At 39.9% G+C, this 18,249-nt stretch overlaps 2 protein-coding genes and 1 long non-coding RNA gene across 5 annotated transcripts in view; 1 reads left to right on the forward strand and 2 right to left on the reverse strand.

Annotated features, from left to right (window-relative positions):
- LOC105477261 (nucleoporin 54) overlaps nucleotides 1-5,009 on the reverse strand; it is a 32,657-nt gene extending 27,648 nt beyond the window's left edge. Inside the window, exons 1-4 of one of the 3 annotated variants that reach the window (XM_071093513.1) lie at nucleotides 4,856-4,979; nucleotides 4,029-4,190; nucleotides 1,281-1,364; nucleotides 1,036-1,182 (exon numbers count right to left, since the gene is read on the reverse strand). In XM_071093513.1, the coding sequence (XP_070949614.1) occupies nucleotides 1,036-1,182; nucleotides 1,281-1,364; nucleotides 4,029-4,190; nucleotides 4,856-4,922 (460 nt within the window). In that variant the 5' untranslated portion in view covers nucleotides 4,923-4,979. Of the gene's footprint in view, nucleotides 1-1,035; nucleotides 1,183-1,280; nucleotides 1,365-4,028; nucleotides 4,191-4,855 lie in introns of all 3 variants that reach the window. The other 2 variants (XM_011733688.3, XM_011733689.2) reach the window with 2 other exon arrangements.
- Nucleotides 5,010-5,021: 12 nt separating this feature from the next.
- Nucleotides 5,022-12,852, forward strand: LOC105477262 (uncharacterized). The gene is made up of 3 exons (XR_984586.3): nucleotides 5,022-5,150; nucleotides 6,001-6,094; nucleotides 9,213-12,852. It is a non-coding gene; the product is annotated as an uncharacterized lncRNA (long non-coding RNA).
- A 1,324-nt stretch (nucleotides 12,853-14,176) lies between these two features.
- Nucleotides 14,177-18,249, reverse strand: part of LOC105477260 (scavenger receptor class B member 2) — a 65,232-nt gene continuing 61,159 nt past the window's right edge. The window contains exon 12 of the mRNA XM_011733686.2: nucleotides 14,177-17,201. Within this exon, the coding sequence (XP_011731988.1) occupies nucleotides 17,163-17,201 (39 nt within the window). The 3' untranslated portion in view covers nucleotides 14,177-17,162. The remainder of the gene's footprint in view (nucleotides 17,202-18,249) is intronic.

The raw sequence follows: 18,249 nt of genomic DNA on the forward strand, positions 1-18,249 counted from the left end.
TCTTCTGATAAAAAATATACCTATGAAATAGTCTTGCAAACAAACAACAAAACAACAAAATATATATATGTATGCCCCAGATCTAACCCAATCATCAAGAAATACAGAGAACAAAGGAATGTGTTAAACTATACCATAGGCGTGCAATCAGAAAAGTCTTGACTAAAAAACTCTCTAGGATAAACGATCTGTTTTCTTCAACAAATTAAAACATAAAAAAGAGAGGCCGGGCGCAGTGGCACACGCCTGTAATCCTAGCACTTTGGAAGGCCAAGGTGGGGAGATTGCGAGATCAGGAGTTCAGGACCAGCCTGGCCAATATTGTGAAACTCCATCTCTACTAAAAATACAAAAATTAGCTGGGCCTGTAGTCCCAGATACTCAGGAGGTTGAGGCAGAAGAATTGCTTGAACATGGGAGGTAGAGGTTGCAGTGAGCCGAGATCGTGCCACTGCACTCCAGCCTGGGCAACAGAGCGAGACTCTGTCTCCAAAAATAAAAATAAATTAAAAAGAGAGATAAAAGAAGAGCCTATAGAGATTTAAGACAGGCAAAACTAAATGCTGTTTACATACTTGAATGACAACACTATAAAGTAAGGAAATGATCACCATAAAAGCCAAGACTGCAGGTCCTCTGATGGGGAAGCGAATGGGAGGGAAACGTGGTAGGCTTCTGAACTAGCTGGCCAGGGACCATCTCCTGACATAGGCAGTGGTTACAAGGCTGTTAATCTTTGTAAACTTATATATAATTTACTAAGCTGTACTTTTGTGCAGTTTCTCTATTTGTTATTTTTAACAACAAAAATTTAAATGGAATGATCCTACACACAGGAACCTTATAATTCTAACTGTGCCAATCAGTGTTCTCCCCAGCTGCTATCATATATAAACATGAAAAGCAACATTCCAAATCTTTTGGAACATATGAATAATTCTTATAAAAAGTCCACTAAAGTATTTTGAATGCACCCAATAATGTCAGCTAGCATCGTCACGGTTTTTTATTTGAAGCTGAAAACCTCATACTTACTAGTTTGCTGCTGCTGCTGTTGTGTATTAAATCCTCCAAATCCCAGTCCAGTTCCCAAACCGGTACCTAAACCAGTACTAGTTCCCGTTGTTGTGCCAAAACCAGTACCAAATCCAAAACCTTTGTTCTGAGTACCACCGAAGAGTCCTTTGAATGAAAAATTGGAACTTCGTAAGTTAAAAAAAAAAACAAAAAACGACCTCTACTTCATTTACTTCTACAAATGACTTAAGATGGCCTCTTACCAGTAGTGCCTGTGTTAGTGGGGGCAGAAAAGCTGAATGCAGAACCTGCAGTTGTAGATGTTGTCCCAAATCCTCCAAACCCACCTAATTAAAAAAGAACAAAAATAGAAAGGAAGAATCTTTTGTATATATAAAGGCAACTTTTTAAAATTATAATTGCTACATATAAAATCAAAATATATTGATCTAATTTTTCCTTTCTCTACTTTCAAGATCAATTTTTTAGAAAACTATACTACCAATCGAGAAGTCAAAATGTTACAAGAAATGAACTAAGCATTTAAAATAGAAATATCACAATGTAATATATACCCTTCAATTAAAGGGGTGGTTAACAGTTACAGATGAGAAAACACATTAAGCCTATTGCCATAATTCTAAAACGACTATGTATGTACTTTTAGAGGATGTGTTGCAAATTCATATGTCTAAACAGTAAAGACTAAAGTAGACTATGTGTTTACTGACAGGTGGAACTGTTTAAAATGAACAGTTTTTTAGATCAGCAGTTCCTAAATTCCAGCAGATACAAGAAAGGTAGTTTAGTAGTGTCACATATTCCCATTTTTTACCCCAAGAGAAACAGGAAATCTGGATTTTCCATGTAAAATGTATGGGTTTTTAAACCCTAATTCAACTACTTTTTTTTTTTTTTTGCAAGGAATTCAAATGTTTTGAAAATAGCGTGCCAAACATATCACATTAGCAGACTCGTTGCCAGTTTGCAACCTTGGTTTTGGTGAATTTATGTCAAGATTAACTTATATTTCTACTTAGTCTCTGTCAAGACTAAGTAACTTTTCAAAGGAAGCACACCAATACACTTACCTCCATACAACAAGAATGTGTTTCTTGAAGGAAGAGATTTGATAGATAAATGGAATGCTAGCCAATCTAAAATTGTTTTGTTATTTTTGTAACTTATTGTCAGTCTTCAGCTGATTACCAAGGGTATCAAAAAGCCTTTCAAGACAAATGTTTGAACCATTAGTGTCGAATTATATTGCAGGTTTTTTGGAATCTACCTTCAATTTTATTTATTTCTGGTATACAACACAGATTCATCAATATTGCAATACAGAAAATACAAGAAAAAAATGCAATCATTTTATATTAATCACCTCATTCTGATTTGGAAAACTACTCAAGCTGCATGTTGCATGCAGGCACAACTAAATATTCTATTTACTTGTAGGTTCTACTGCAGTACTGCAAACTGTAAACATTTTCATAAAAATCACCTAAAGTACTAAGCATTGTTGTAATCTCTTTTCATTACTTTTCACTTCCACAGAATAACTATGATACAATCTGAATTGGCTACACAATAAACACTAGTCAGTTTCTTATCATGCTCCACAACATCAAAAATGTTTTAGTAATAGCAGGTCTACAAGTATACAAAATAAAAAGTAAACAAGAACTTTTATCAGCCCTCTGCTGAAGGTTAACACATACAAAAGTAGTTAAAACATGTTACATTATCGTAACTCAAAACTTAACAGTGATAACTCCAAATGAACATGAAATCAAGCAAATACCAACAAGTTTATTTACTGTTGTTGAATTATGAGCTGGGTGGTTTTATTCGGAAACACAAATTTCAAAGTAAGATTTCTGTTTTACCCAGTGCCAATTTTAAGCAAACAAGGAAAAGCAAACACACCAAAGGACAGTGATATGTGATCACTTCGAATACATCTTAATTAAAATGGATCATCTCGTCTTTGAAGTTTTCAAATATTCTTCTGTTTTCAACTCAGATGCTAGGGTGATAATCACATTGCAGTAACAAGTGAATGAATAAAATACCAAACTTCCCAAGTAAGGTTTAGGGAGTAAATAATGTTTATCAAATGCATATAATTGGCACGGGCATAAGAAGCATAATGTAAGAGACTATGGACGATAAATTCATATACGAGCAGCTGAAGAACAAGATTTTTTTTCTACAGTGTCACTATGTAAAGTACACATAAACCTATTTTAAATGCATACATAATATCATTATTGCGTCTTGCAAAATTTTTTTAATGAGCTTCAAACAACCCACATGCATAAGAAAATCTTCATAATTATCTTTTTGAATGCAAAGACGTCTAGCCTACCTTTTAGAATTCGGGGCTATATGCCATAAAATTAAACTGCTCTCTTTGAGCTTTTCCCAAAATTCCAGAAAAGAATTGGGGATTCTTTCTATAATTACACATCTTATAGAAATTACACATCTTATAGTATCCTAATCTGCTGAGTTGACCAAAGAAATACATTATTATCATTATAACACAAGTTAAAAAACAAAACAGGTTACTGCTGTTCGTATAAGACTTGTTTCTCTTTGGAAACAGAAGGACAATAAAATGAAATCTCAATGAAAGATGCAGAAAAAATGAAAAATGACTGCAGGAGTCCAAGAATCCCAGGATGGGCTTGACTGGTGGTGAGTTTATACTTTGGAAGTCTTATCTAATAATTTAAAAGATATATTCTATTCAAAATTATAATCCAAATGCTTATCATTTGGAAGATAAGTGCACATTTAATAAAGGAACACAACTTGCAAAACTTTCCTAAACCACATCTTTTAAGGTACTAAAAACTTGATATAAATGTTTTTGATCTGAGATCAGGAAACAAATTTCCTTTCCTTATTAAACAAGTAACAGTTCCTTCCCAAACTCCAGGAACCACAATATTCTTGGACTCCAGCTCCCAACACTCGTTACACATACAACCCGCAGTATCTACCTGCACTTGCCAGACTGTTACCAAAATTGAACGGAGTCGCCGAGGTAGTAGAAACACCGAAATTCCCAATATTAAAGTTCACTGCAGGATTAGCAGTTAATCCGAAACCCCCAAAATTAAACCCACTGGCGGTGGAGTTGGCAGTCTCAAGCCCACCAAATCCTGATAGGCGTGTAGGCAAAGAAACAAAATTTTAAAAAGGGGGAGAGGGAAAAAGAAAAGAAAGCAAGGTAAGGATTACAAGAATCAGCAGGAGGTTTCACAGAAGTGAACAAACCTGGTTTTGCTCCAAACAGTTTAAGAAAGCAGAGTGGGGGTGGGGTGGGGCAGATGGAAGAAGCACGACGGATAAGCCCCATAGCGAGGACCACAAGGGGCCGGGGCTGGAACTAAGGGAGTCAATGGGCAGTGCCGGTGGATCCCCAGCCCCATCCTCGCTGGCAGCGGGAATCACGCAAGCGTTCCCGCCTATCTGGGAGGCTGAGGTGCAGAAGGGAGGGAGGGAGGCTCTCGGGCAAGGTGAGAGGGGAGCAACCTCCAATTTCTCTGAGTAGAACTCCCCGGTGGCGGGAAACGAACCGCTGAAGCCAGGGCCCTGTGGAAACTCACGCGCGGCGCGCGAGCTTCTAGTGGGACCTCGAGTACCCCCGCGGCCTCCTCGGGAGCCGCCTCGGCCCACTTTGCGGCCGCCCGCCCTTTCCCAATGCCTCTAAAGTCTCCGCGTCGGCGGGAGATCCCAGGATACCCAGATCGGAGAGTCTCGGACAGAGGGGGCGGACCAGACCCTTCCCCTCCTTCCCGGGTGAAGGTCTAGGGGGATCACTCACCCGCGGGGGCCGCGGTGGCTGCAGCGGTACCGGAGGTGCCCGAGGGAGCCCCAAAATTGAAGGCCATGTCGCGAGAGCAGGAGACCAAGGAGATTACTCCCGCGACGCGCAGCGCGCTCCTCTTCTCAGTCCGGCCCGGAAACCGCCAGTCAGATCACCGAGTTCCGCCTCCTTTCTGGCCTAGCCTAAAAGGCCGGAAGGCGCCAAGGGCGTAGGAGCCGGGTGGTTGTGAGGGAACGCCCCCAGCCGGCTCACTTCCGGTGGGGTTCACAAGATGTGGGGCATCACTGTTAAGGTAAAATGCTGGGACGCTGGCGAGGGTGTGCCTCCTGGGAGTCCTTTAAAAACTGCCGTAGGGAGGTTCTTTGGGAAAGATGTGCAGAGGCTGAAGTTGTTACTGTAGGGATACGCGGTAAACAGCTAGAATTTGCATGTGGTAGGGTTGAAGTTGCTGCCCCATCAAAGAGTGGAGCTGGGAGGTCGGGCAGCTGGGCTGGGTTTGATAACCCACCACCACCCACGAGGAGATGGTATTTGAACCCAGTGCTGAAGGATGAGTAGGCGGAGCAGAAGAAGTAAAGAGGGTGCACGTTGGAAGAAATGAAAGAGAATGGAACTGTAGCAAACACGTTGCGTTTACTCTGTGCCAGGCACTCTTCTAGACATTTTACATAATTTAATTCTCAGCTATCTTGTGAGGTTGGTTCCTGCTATCTCCAGTTTATAAAAGAGGAAACAGGTACCAGAGGGTCAGGCTGTGTCCAGAGTCAGTACTCCTAACCACAGCTCTAAGGAGCACTGAAAAAGAGGGGAAGAGTGGTCCCCCTCCATCTTACTTGTAATATTATTTAATCCTCAGAATAACTCAATAGAGGAGATTCTGTAACTATATTTTGCAGGTGAGATGAGAGGATTGAGGTTTGGAGTTGTTAAGCAGCTTGCCCAAAGTCACCTTGCAAGTAGGTTCTGGAGTCTAGTTTTGAACTCATGTTTCTCCACTCCAGAGTCCCAATTTGTAAAAATTACCATTATATTATATTGCCTTGTAAATTATGGTAAGGATTTCAGACTATTTCTTGAGGGTAATGGGAAACCTTTAAGGGGTTTTAGGCAGAGGACTAGTATGACTAGAATTTTATTTTTAGAAGATCCCTCTGGCTGCCATGAGGAGAATGGATTGGAAGGAGCCAGCATGCCTCGGGAAGGTAGAGCTTTTAGGAGTCTGTTGTAGTTGCACAGGTAAGAGATGATGATGACTTGGATTATATCTGGCAGTGGAATTATGAGAATAAATTTGAGAGATACTTAAGAAATAGCATATATAAGACTTGTAGTATTTGGACATGGGGAGTAAGGATTCAAGGACAACTTCCTGCTTTCTGGCTTGGGCAAGTTGGTGAATGGTGACCAGTGTCTGACTCCTGCAAACTAAGTATGCTTTCATACCCAATGCACTGCCTTCTTTCACTGTTTGTCACAGATAATTTATCAGTCTCATTTTTACTCACAATAATATATATTCCATAAATGCAAGAACCGTGTCCCTCTTGTTCCATGCCCTGCACAAGTGTCTGGCATATAACAGGGGGAAATAAATAATGAATGAATGACAGATAGGTGGAAACCAGATCTTGAAAGACCTTCCTTAGCATGTTAAGGAGCTTTGATTTACCACCAGCTTGTCCAGCCTGCAACCCACAGGCCACATGTGGCTCATGGCTCAGGATGGCTTTGAATGCAGCCCAACACAAATTCATAAACTGTATTGAAACGTTGTGAGGTTTTTTGGCGATTTTTTTAAAGCTCATCAGCTATTGTTAGTGTTAGTGTATTTTATGTGTGGCCCAAGGCAATTCTTCCAGTGTGGCCCGGGGAAGCCAAAAGATTGGGCACCCCTGAGTTAGCACATAGTCTAATGGTTAAGTACTTAGCTTACCTTAAAAAAACAACCCCCCAATCTAGCAGAAAGAAAAACCAAAGATTAATTTATGGAATCTGCCAGAAGCTCAGAAATTGGAGATATCATGTATCTTCATCAGTTGGGGTAAAGGGAAGATAAAATGAGAGGAACTGGTTGAAAGTCTATTTAAGAAGCAGTTAGAGCTCCCAGAATCCTCTTCTGACCTTGTGCAGCCAAGTGAATGCTTCTTCCCCACTCTAGAAAAATAATGGAGAATTCTTCCCTACAGTGATTAAAATAGTATTATTTGCCAGGCACCAGCCTATAGTCACATCTACTCGGACAGCTGATGTGGGAGGATTGCTTGAGCCCAGGAGTTCAGCCAGCCTGGGGAACACGGTGGGGACTCTCCCCTGCCCCCTGCCAGTGTCAAAAAAATAAAATAGTAGTGTCTCTGGACTTGGGGGCACCAGACATTATTGAGAGTGGGTAGTACCCTACTGAATGCTGGAAGACTGAGTGGAAATGCATGCCTATACACCTTCCCCTACTGCTCCCAGAGCATTGGCAGCCAACCCTTTACCCTCCAGGAAGGTATAGGAGAATCTTCTATGGGTGAAATGACCAGTATCAGAGAAAAGACAGTCATCTGACATCAGAAATCTCTAAATAAATGATTTAGCCACATCACATTATAGCAGTGGTCCTCAACTGGTGCCAATTTTGACTTCTACTCCTCCCACCCCCTGGCACATGTGGCAGTGTCTACAGACAGTTTTGGTTGTTGCAACCAAACTTTTAATTTAAAAGTTTCATTCTCCTTGCAGTTAGTTTCCTCCAAGCTGCTTTTGCTGCGCTATTTGTTTTGATCTCTATACTCTGTGTTAAAGACTTTCCTCAGCTTGGTAATCCTTGCTGGTCTACTCATATTTAAGAGTGGAAGATCCTACAGGCATCTATTGGGTAGAAGTTGAAGATGCTGCAAAATATTCTAGGACAGACTCCCTTCCTCCCCAAACAAAAAATTATCTGGCCCCCAAATATCACTTTTACAGAGTTTGAGAAATCCTGCTTTATAATAAAGCTCACACTTCGCAAGCCTCGCTAAGACCCACAGAACTTCCATTCAGCTTTTAAGTTCCACTCTTAAATATGAGTAGACCAGCAAGGATTACCAAGCTGAGGAAAGGCTTTAACGCAAAGTATAGAGATCAAAACAAATAGTGCAGCAAAAGCAGCTTGGAGGAAACTAACTGCAAGGAGAATGAAACTTTTAAAAAGTGTCCACAGAGAGATAGCAAGAGATATTGTAACCATGAAATAATATCAGGATGTTATTATTTTCAAAGAAAGTATTCTTAGCAGAACAAAAGAGAGCTGTAGGAATTTTAAAGCTATTACCGGAAATGAAAAACCCAGTAGAAGTGTTGGAAGATAAAGGTGAAGAAATCTCTCAGAAAGTAAAACAAAAAGACCAAGGATGGAAAATTGAAGAAAAAATAAAACTAAAGGACTAGTTCAAAAAGTTGTCTATCACACACACTGTTATATTATGCACATCAGAAAGAGTATACAGAAAAATCTGTCCTTTAAAGTCTTTCAAGATTATTCCTATTATTCCTGTTATTCATTCAGAGTTTATTGAGTCCTACTATGTACTTGGCACTATTCTGAGCACTAAACAGAAAAGGTATGGTTTGTGCCTTTGAGAACTTACTGTTGAGTGAGGGAAAACCAGATATTAAGTTAATAGTACACTTGTGGGCCAAGTGCAGTGGCTTATACTTGTAATCCTAGCACTTTGGGGGGCCAGGGCAGGAGGGTCGCTGAGCTGGGGAGATTGAGACCAGCCTGGGCAATATAGAGAGACCCCATCTCTACAAAAAAAAAATAGACCAAATTAGCCAGATGTGGCAGATGCCTGAAGCCCCAGAGGTTGATGCTGCAGTGAGCAGAGATCACGCCACTGCACTCCAGCTTGGGTGACGGAGTGAGACATCTCAAAAAGAAAATAGTGTACTTGTGACTATTCAAGAATGCAGCACAGATGAGAAAATTATTAAATAATTCAAGAAAATTTATCATAATTGAAAGACATTGTTGGTTTGAAAATGGTTCACCAAATGCTCATTACAATTAATGAAAATAGACTTACACTAAGGCACATTCCAAAATAACAGAACCATGATGGCAAAGAAGTTTCCAGAGAATAAAAGAGGTCACACACAAAAAAACAGGAATCAAAATGGCATCAGACTTCTCAATGGTAACACTAGCTAGAAGGCAGTCAAGAAATGCCTTTGAATTTCTGAATACAAATTGTTTCCAGCTACAATTCTATTCCCAGCCAAGTTGTAGATCAGCTGTGAAGGGAGACTAACAGCATTTTTAGACAAAAAAAAAAAAAAAAAAAAAAAAAAAAAACTTTAAGAAAATAAAACACCTCCTATTTTTTAGGCAGTTAGTTACCAGAGGATGATTGCCACCAAGATGGAGCCAAGGCTGAAAGAGGAAGACATTCGGAGCTCCAGCACAGATGGCAGGAATCCCCAGGATGACTTGGAGAATAACCAGTCCAGACTGTAGCAAGTCTGGTTCTGGGGAAGGCTACTTCAAAAGGATGAGCAATTGGAGAGAGATTTAGACAATCAGCAACAAGGTTGGGGTTGAATTGGTGATAAATACATGAAAACTAAGCCAGTGGGACAATTAAACAGTATTAGATGAGAAAGGAAAAGTGTTGAAAGGTTACTACATGGCTCAATTGTGCAGTTTCCACATAATCCCAATAATGTGAATTGAATATTGAGCTGTACAAAATTATGGCATAACTATACTGGAAAGATGGGGGAATGAAAAGAATATTTGTGTGAATAGAAAAGAGCTAAACCCTCATGCACCATGGTGGGGAGTCAGTGGGTAACACTGAAACAAAATTCACCAAGCAGCATATCATCTAGAGACAGGGGGTAAAATAAAAAAAACAATTTAAAAAAGGCTAAAACAGGTGTCTGCAAGCACTCTGAGAGTAGTGTCTGCTTTTCCTATTTTTTTAAAAAATAACAATTGTAGAATTGTTTGATTGTTAAATCTATGTGCTTGTATGTATAACTTTAATAAAAATGAAAACAAACAATAACAAAAAGGCTTTGTACTTATCAAAATTACTACTGTTGTTTGACCCAGCAATACTACTTCTAGGAATTTATCTTATAAATGATTTGGCAAAATAATGGAATACAAGATAATTCATTACAACACTATCTATAATAATGATTGGAAACAAACCAGGGTTTGGTTAAATAAATTGTTGCTTTTATACAAAGGAATACTATTCCGCTATGAGCTAGGAACAAAAAAGCCCTTTGTGTACTGAAAAGAAAGACCTCAAAGATAAATTACATGTGGAATGTTCATCCTTGGAGTTGAAAAAAAAATTACATGAAAAATGCACAATTCAGAACACTGTATGTATGCTACAATTTGGGTTTTTAAAAAAGGGCTAGAATATATAAATACACATGATTTGTACAAAATATTCCTGGAAAAATACGTTTGAAAAACCAAATAATATTGGTTGCATCTGGAAAGATGTATTGGGTGGCTAGGAAATGGGTGGAGGAAGACTTTTACCCTAAACCCGTTTTATGCATTCTGAAAATGTAAAAGGGTTACTTATTTAAAAAACTAAGTAATGCTGGCTAATATGGTGAAACCCCATCTCTACTAAAAAAACAAAAAATTAGCCAGGCATGGTGGCATGTGCCTGTACTCCCGGCTACTTGGGAGGCTGAGGTAGGAGAATTGCTTGAACTCGGGAGGCGGAGGTTGCAGTGAGCCGAGATCGTGCTGCTGCAGCCTGATGACTGACTCCGTCTCAAAAAACAAAACACACACACACAAAACCTAAGAAACGCTAATAGAGATTATTGCAGGAGTCCTAGTGAGAGTGCAGATATGCAGGTGAGGACAGCAGGAATGAAGACTGATAGGTGATTGCTTAATTGATTATATGTGGAGGGGAGGGAAAGGAGGAGTCTAGCATGAGTCCCTGATTTCTGGCTGTACAGTGAGATATGATTGTGATGCCATTTTCTAGTAATGGGAATTTGGGAAGAAAAGAAAAATGAGTTCCTATACTTACTGCATTTGAGGCAACCTGGCTAAGGATATCTAGCAGGTATCTGGATATGTGAGGCTGAAGCTGAAGAGTAAAACCCATTTACTTCCCAGACTTCATTTACAACCCAAACACAACCCAGCCTGTGTTGTGAAAAGAAAGACCTCAAAGATAAATTCCATGTGGAGTGTTCATCCTTGGAGTTGAAAAAAAAAGTACATGAAAAATGCACAATTCAGAACAAAACCCAACCTGTGTTTTGGTTGTAATTGGTCTGGGAAGTAAATGGGATTGTCAGGGAGAGAGTATCAAGTGAGGAGAGGTTGTAGCTGAGCACTATTATTAAGAAGAGAGCAGAGAGTCTTCAAGGGAGCCTGAGATACAGGGGCCAAATCCAGCCCACTGCTGATTTTTGTAAAATACACTTTTGTTGGAACATAGAGACATCATTTATGCATTGTCCACAGCTGCCTTCATGCTGCAAGAGCAGAATTGAATAGTTGTGACAGGGCACCTGGCTTGCAAAGCAAAACTATTTTCTGTATGGCCCTTTAGAGAAGTTTACCAAACCCCACCTAGACTACGGCAGCAGCCCCCGTAGCACAATGAGCAAGACTCTCTGTGACCTTGGCAGTTCATTCTTGGTTGCCTGCAGAATGAGTTAGCTGTGGCTGGGGTTTCCTCCTTCTAGGGAAAAGGCTGCACCCAAGCTCAGGTTCCCATGGGACTGGCGCCTTCTTCATCACAGGAGTGGAGATTTTTAACATTCCATGGACAGCTGGCATTTCCAGACAACTCCTGTAAACCATTGGCACTCCAAATCCAACTGCCTGTTGCTCAGCATCTTGTGTATTCCCCCATTGACGAGACTTCTTCAAGCTTGCCCTATAGAAAGGGAGACTAGGAGGAGGACGTGCTCTTCTGAAACCAAACAGTGTTGTGGGCCTTGGCTCACCTCTCCATGGGATAACATGAGGATGGTACCTTCTTTTTCCTGGCCCTGTAAATTTGTATTTCCTCCAGTGAAGCTCATTCCTTAGCCCATGCTATGTAGCTTTGTGGATTCACCCTGAAGGGTGGTGTATGACAGCTGATGACCCAGAAGACCCATCTTGCATGCCAATGGAGACCTAGCACAACAGCTCCTAATTGATCTCCCTGCATCCATGTTGATTCTCTTCAATTGTAGTCTTCATCTTGCGGCTAGAATGGGCCTTTCTAAACAGACTTGCCCACCTTCCTCCCACAACCCAATTGAAAACACAATAGCTCCCCATTGGTCTTAAGACATACCAAAATACCCAAATCTTTAATATGGTTTAATGAAACCTTACTTCCCACCATTCGTCCCTCTCTGGACTGCGGCCATTTTCTCAGTCACTTGTAGTAACCGCATTTCCTCCTGCCCTTGAGCGTGTCCTGTTCCCTTTGTCTGAAAGACCTTGCTTTGCTTAATTAACTCCAGCTCCTAGTCATGTTCCCAAAACACTAAACTCAGTTGAAATTTTACATTTTATCTGTATGATTATTTGGTAACTGTTTTCCACGCTAGACTGTAAGATCCACAGATCTCTTTTAAACCAGTAGCCTAGTTTATATTCAAAGTGCCTAGCATAAAGTGGGTGCTTAATGAAATTAGTTGAACACATTTTTAGGTATAATGTAGAAAGAAGCCAGGATCCAAATACCACATACTCTATAATTAAATAAAATGTCTGGAGAAGGCAAATCTACAAAGACCGAAAGATGATGGTGGTTGCCAGGGGCTAAGGTTGGCAACAGAGTGCTTATAAACTGGCATGAGGAATTTTATTGAGGTTATGGAAATGTTCTAAAACTGCACAACTCAGTAAATTTACTAAAAATCATTGTATTGTACATTTTAAATGGGTGACTTTTATGGTATGTAAATTATACTTCAAAAGTGTTTAAAAATAAAAACTTGACTGAATGAAAAAATATAGTTACTGGAAATGGGATCTTTATCTTGTGCTGAATGTGTATACATGTTTTTATACTTTGTATTCTATACCATTCATCCTATACTGTTTTCTTAGTGCTAATGGATATATGTTTTAACATACCTTATTGCTTAAAAAAATTTTTTTCTGGATTTTTCTTACTCCCTGATTTGAAATAATCAGGCTTGGCATGTTACAAAGTTCCAGGTGTCTCTAACTACCTTGAGTAAGAAGAAATAGGTACAAGGAGTTTCCCTGTGACATAAACCAGCTGCAGAGTTAGGATTCCTAGGAAGTATATATCTTAGGGATCAAGTGTCCTTGATACATGACATTTGTAACACTGAGCTAGATATTTTAAGACTTTTCTGGATTTGCTGATTTCAAAAATAAGTTGCAGTATTGGGATGGGAAAGGTTTTAAAGGTAATCTGAAGTTTGGAACTAATAACTTTAGTACCCTAGATAGTACCGTAGATAAATATCCCTAGAAACAAAATCCTCAGCCCTTTGGGAGGCTGAGGTGGGCAGATTGCTTGAGCCCAGTAGTTCAAGACCAGCCTGGGCAACATGGCAAAACCTTGTCTCTACAAAATATACAAAAATTACCCAGGTGTGGTGGTGCACACCTGTAGTCCCGGCTACTAGGGAGGCTGAGGTAGGACGATCACTTGAGTCCAAGAGGTCGAGGCTGCAGTAAGCCATGATTGCACAACTGCACTCCAGCCTGGGTGACAGAGCAAGACTCTGTCTCAAAAGAAAAAAAAAAAAGAGAGAGAGAAAAGAAAAAAAAAAAAAAAACCCAGTGCCTCTCCAATAGCTCTTGGATCCCACTGAGCCTTTTGGGTGGACTTATCTGCATTTTGGTTGGGTGTACCTGGAAGCAGACCTAAGATAAGCAGAAGTAAGATGTTAGGACAGGTGGATGATTTGGGAAGCAGCATTGAAGGGCTGGGCGATTAAGACAGGGAACAAAGAAACACTAACAGAAAGTAGTTACCACTGTGGGCAACCCTAATTGAGGACCCATGTGGAATAAGCCTGAGAATTGGTCCTCTGAGGATTGAAACATCTATCAGCTGACTGACTCCTGCCCCATTTAGTTGAGGGTTGCCTTGGGTTATTAACTCCCTGATACTTTCTCAAGGGCTCTTGAGAAAGACTCAAGACAGAAAAGCAGAGTGTGGGACTGCTTGGAGTGGAACTTGTCAGGCTGATTGTAACCGTCCACTACAGCGAAGCTGAAATCAGACATGGTCCAAGTGTGTGACTCAGGGCTGCCTCTGTCAAGGAACATCTTTCCAGTGAAACTCCATAAACAACAGGACATCCAATGACATATAACTTCTAGTGCAATTTTATATAAAGTGGTTTTTTATTAGTGAAACATTTCATTGCATTAAGGGTAGAAATAAACACGTCAAGAACCGCATGAAGTGAACCAACTGTATGAGCTACATGAAGAGCATTCTGGTCAGTATTCTCATTAACAGGCACAAGCAATTTAGTGATAATGCCCAGAGGGCCAAGGATACGGACCACCTTTTGCAGAACTCATTATCTCAAGCAATTTAAATTAAAAATTAGCCTCCCTTAAGTTAAAAACCCCAATAGGGGTTAGTCGTGTAGTGCTTGTTCCACTTGACCATTAGTGATCTTTCTAGAACATAAGGAAATAAAATCTGGTTGGAAAAGCCTGGAGCTAAAAGTGGCAAAGCCCATCTCCTGTCCTGTGCTCAACTCCTAATTTTCCCTGAGAGAAGTGAGTTAAGCTCTCTGTCTTGGTTTCTTCCTAAGTTGAGGATCATGGTACCAGAAGCTTGCATTCTGTGATCATGACAGTGCTTACAATCACAAAGCCTTTGAGGGTCTTTCTAAGATAACTGCCGCAAGAGAATAAGCATGAGAAATAATTTATCTTTAACTTAAAGCCTAATAGGTGCATTCATTCCTCTTAAGCTATAATTTTGACTGTAGTTTGTACGTCTGTCTCAGACTTTTCAGAAGGATAGTATCAAATGTGATTTTAACCAAGTAACTATTAAGAATCATGACACAGGCCAGGGGCAGTGGCTCACACCTGTAATCCCAGCACTTTGGGAGGCTGAGGCGTGTGGCTAGCAAGGTCAGGAGATCGAGACCATCCTGGCCAACATGGTGAAACCCCGTCTCCACTAAAAATACAAAATTTAGCTGGGCGTGGTGGCACGTGCCTGTAGTCCCAGCTACTTGGGAGGCTGAGGCAGAAGAATTGCTTGAACCCGGGAGGCAGAGGTTGCTGTGAGGTGAGATCACCCCACTGCACTCCAGCCTGGGTGACAGAGTGAGACTGTCTCAAAAAAAAGAATCATGACACAAGTATGGAAGTAATATGTTTTTGGTCTCCCTGCCAGTGTGTAACTCAGTCTAAATGTGTATATCATTAACTGTTATCATTTACAGTATTTAAAATATCCTCACAGATGATTCTATCCTGATAATAGGACTAAGCCAATAAGTATGCACTAGCGTGTCCATTTTATTAGTATGGATAAGTACATGCATAAATAAGACATGCCCAATTATCTAGTTAAATATTTATAAATTCTAAAAATCTAGATATTTAGCATTATTGCAGACCCAATATTTTTCTTAGTTTTTTTACATTTTGGTGAGTTGGAGTATCTAAAGTTTCTATCTTGATTCTATAGAAAAGTTGAGAGTTTAATGAATTGACTCTTCAAGAGGGGAAACATATCACATACTGTTTTAGTGTAGAAAAAGGAAAAATTGTCAGTAAAACAATTTATTACCTCAATACAGGGATAAGAAGCTATGGAAATGAAATCTATATATTTTTTCTTCATTTGCTTACATTGAAATCTAGTTTTAAACAAAAAAAATCTTTTCGAGTGGTTCAGTTGTTAAGAAATTCTGTAAGCACTTTGTCAGCTAAATGCATAGGCTTCTTAATTCAAAATGAATGGTGAACTTTGAGAATCAAAGAAAATGCCCTTAAATATGCTTGAATTCTGAACACTGTGACATATGGTGGTTCCCAATTCCCTGCCTTTGGTTATGCTGAAACCAAGAAGTCCTTTGAAAAGTGGTGTCTCTGCTTCTGGTCCTAACAGACCTTTCTTTAAAGTACTTTGTGCAATATTTTAAACATCCATCATTCTGTCAGCAAAATGATTGTCACAGGAAGTGTAGGGCACACGTTTTTCTATTCAGTGAGTGACTGTGAGCTACAAAACACTGGAAAGAACTGAATCTGAGGAAAGAACTTGTAAAAAGAATTTCAAAATTACCAAGAAGGCTTTCCCAGAAGAAATGTCTCTTTAGTCTAATCAGACTTTCTGAAACTTATGTGTAACTTAGGCTGTAGATAAATGGATTTCCCATATTCATAATTTTACAAATAATCACTCAATATTAGATTAATTAATACAGTATCATATTTGGCAAGGGTGACTCAGGAAGAAAAATCAGTTACTCATTACATTCAGGAGCATCTTTTCACAGCACGATCATTTTGACTAAAAAAATAACAGTTAACTATCCACAAGCATCATAACTAGCATTTAATTCTACTCTACATGAAATATCTGTACTTATCCTCACCGACATTATTTATGCATTCTCTTCGTTCACAAAAGTACAAGTTAAAAATCCTTAGAAGCTTATCACTATCAACTCATGGGTACTGCCCCACCCAACCCCTTTCCTATTTGATTCTACCCAGTATTTTATTGTAGTTGGAAGACTGAGTTTTCCTGGAGGAATTATGAACTGAAGATCAACATAAAATGTAATATGTAATATTTTAGAAATCAGATGCATTTGAATGATATACTGGATGAAGCTACCATTTTACCCTGGGTCCCGAACTCTTATTTACTTCTGTTTTGCAAGTGAAATGATGGAATACAACATAAAATGGTATATACGCATTTTGAGCACAAAGTTTGGTGAATGAAGCATACTGAATAAAGTTAGACCAAGTAGCATTAACAAGTGATGCAGAGACATTTTACCCACAACAGTGGTCACAAAATTCTGGAGCTACCAGCACCCAACAACAAAATTACTATACATGGGTTTATTAAATACTTGCTAGACACATAAAAAAACAATTTCAGAGCCCACATGATTTTATAAAGCTTAATGGCCAGCCATGTCAGCCTGCTCTTTAACCTCTGGCCAGAATGTTCCTATCACTTGCCAGCGCCGTGTCTTTTCCCTTCTTTCAACAGGCAACAAGCCTGCGAGGAGGTGGAGGGTTTCCCCACATCATGGTCCAGGTCAGGACAGCTCACATGGTTTCTTCACCAAGCAAAGGCAATGTTTAGGTTCGAATGAGGGGTGCTCTTTCATCCGCTGTTCCCTGAAACACAGAAGAGAGAAGACAAAGAAGTTAGGTGTTCCTGTCAGAAACTTCTCCCCAGTGTGAAAAGTTTGGGTGAGGAGTGGGGGCATGGAAGGAGGAGAGACCTATAGGAAGGTGGCTCATCCCCCTTACCTTCCCTATTGGACTACTGCTTGTTCTTGAAGATTCAGGCCTAACCTTTTCAGGAGGCCTTTTCTGACCACTCTCACCCTCAATACCAGAGCAGTACCCTTCTCTGTGCTGATCTGGATTATAAAACTTAGACTCTATGGAATTTGCCTGCTTCCTGGTTTGAAACCTACTAAGGAGTAGTGTCTCAGAGATAGTAGTTCTCAATAATTGCTTGCTTGTTGAATATATGAGGAAGGTTAATTATAGGAGCAGTAATTAACATTTCCATGAGGTTTCATTTGTGCTTAAGACAATTTCAGTGACTGCACAAAGTCAGACTGGAAGATCCACACATAGAAATGGCAAAATAGTTTGCCTCACAGCTAATTCAAGCTAAAGTGACTGCCATGGGATAAGAGAAATAATGGAAGAATATGGAAGTCAGGGAAATTCAGCTAATTTTACTCAGATGGTTTCACTTATTTATTTTCTACTTCACATTTGCCTCGGACACTTAGTTGAGGAAACTGGAGGAAAAAAAGGCCTCTGTTGTAAAAAAGGAAGTTGCAGAAAATTTAAGAAGGGCTTCTACAGAAAAGGCTCACTGGAGGTATTCAGGTTCCTGGTTGGGCTGCTGGTCACTGGAGAGGCCAACCCAACTCTTTATCCTAGCCTTCCAGGAAAGTATGCCCATGTTCCAATCATTTATTATGCAGTGATACCTAAATCATAGGTATCTTCGAATACATCAGGGATTCTTTCCAAGCAGGGCCCTGCCTGCCTTGCTCTATAATCTTGGAGCTGTTTTATCATATTTAATAATACTTAATCCTTTATTGAGCTCTTACTATATGCTAACACTGGGCCAAGTCCTTTATGTCTACTATATCATCTAATCCTCATGAAAAACTCATAAGGGAGGCTTTTATTATCC

The sequence above is a fragment of the Macaca nemestrina genome, chromosome 3 (assembly GCF_043159975.1).
Source record: "Macaca nemestrina isolate mMacNem1 chromosome 3, mMacNem.hap1, whole genome shotgun sequence".
Taxonomy (NCBI): Eukaryota; Metazoa; Chordata; class Mammalia; order Primates; family Cercopithecidae; genus Macaca; species Macaca nemestrina.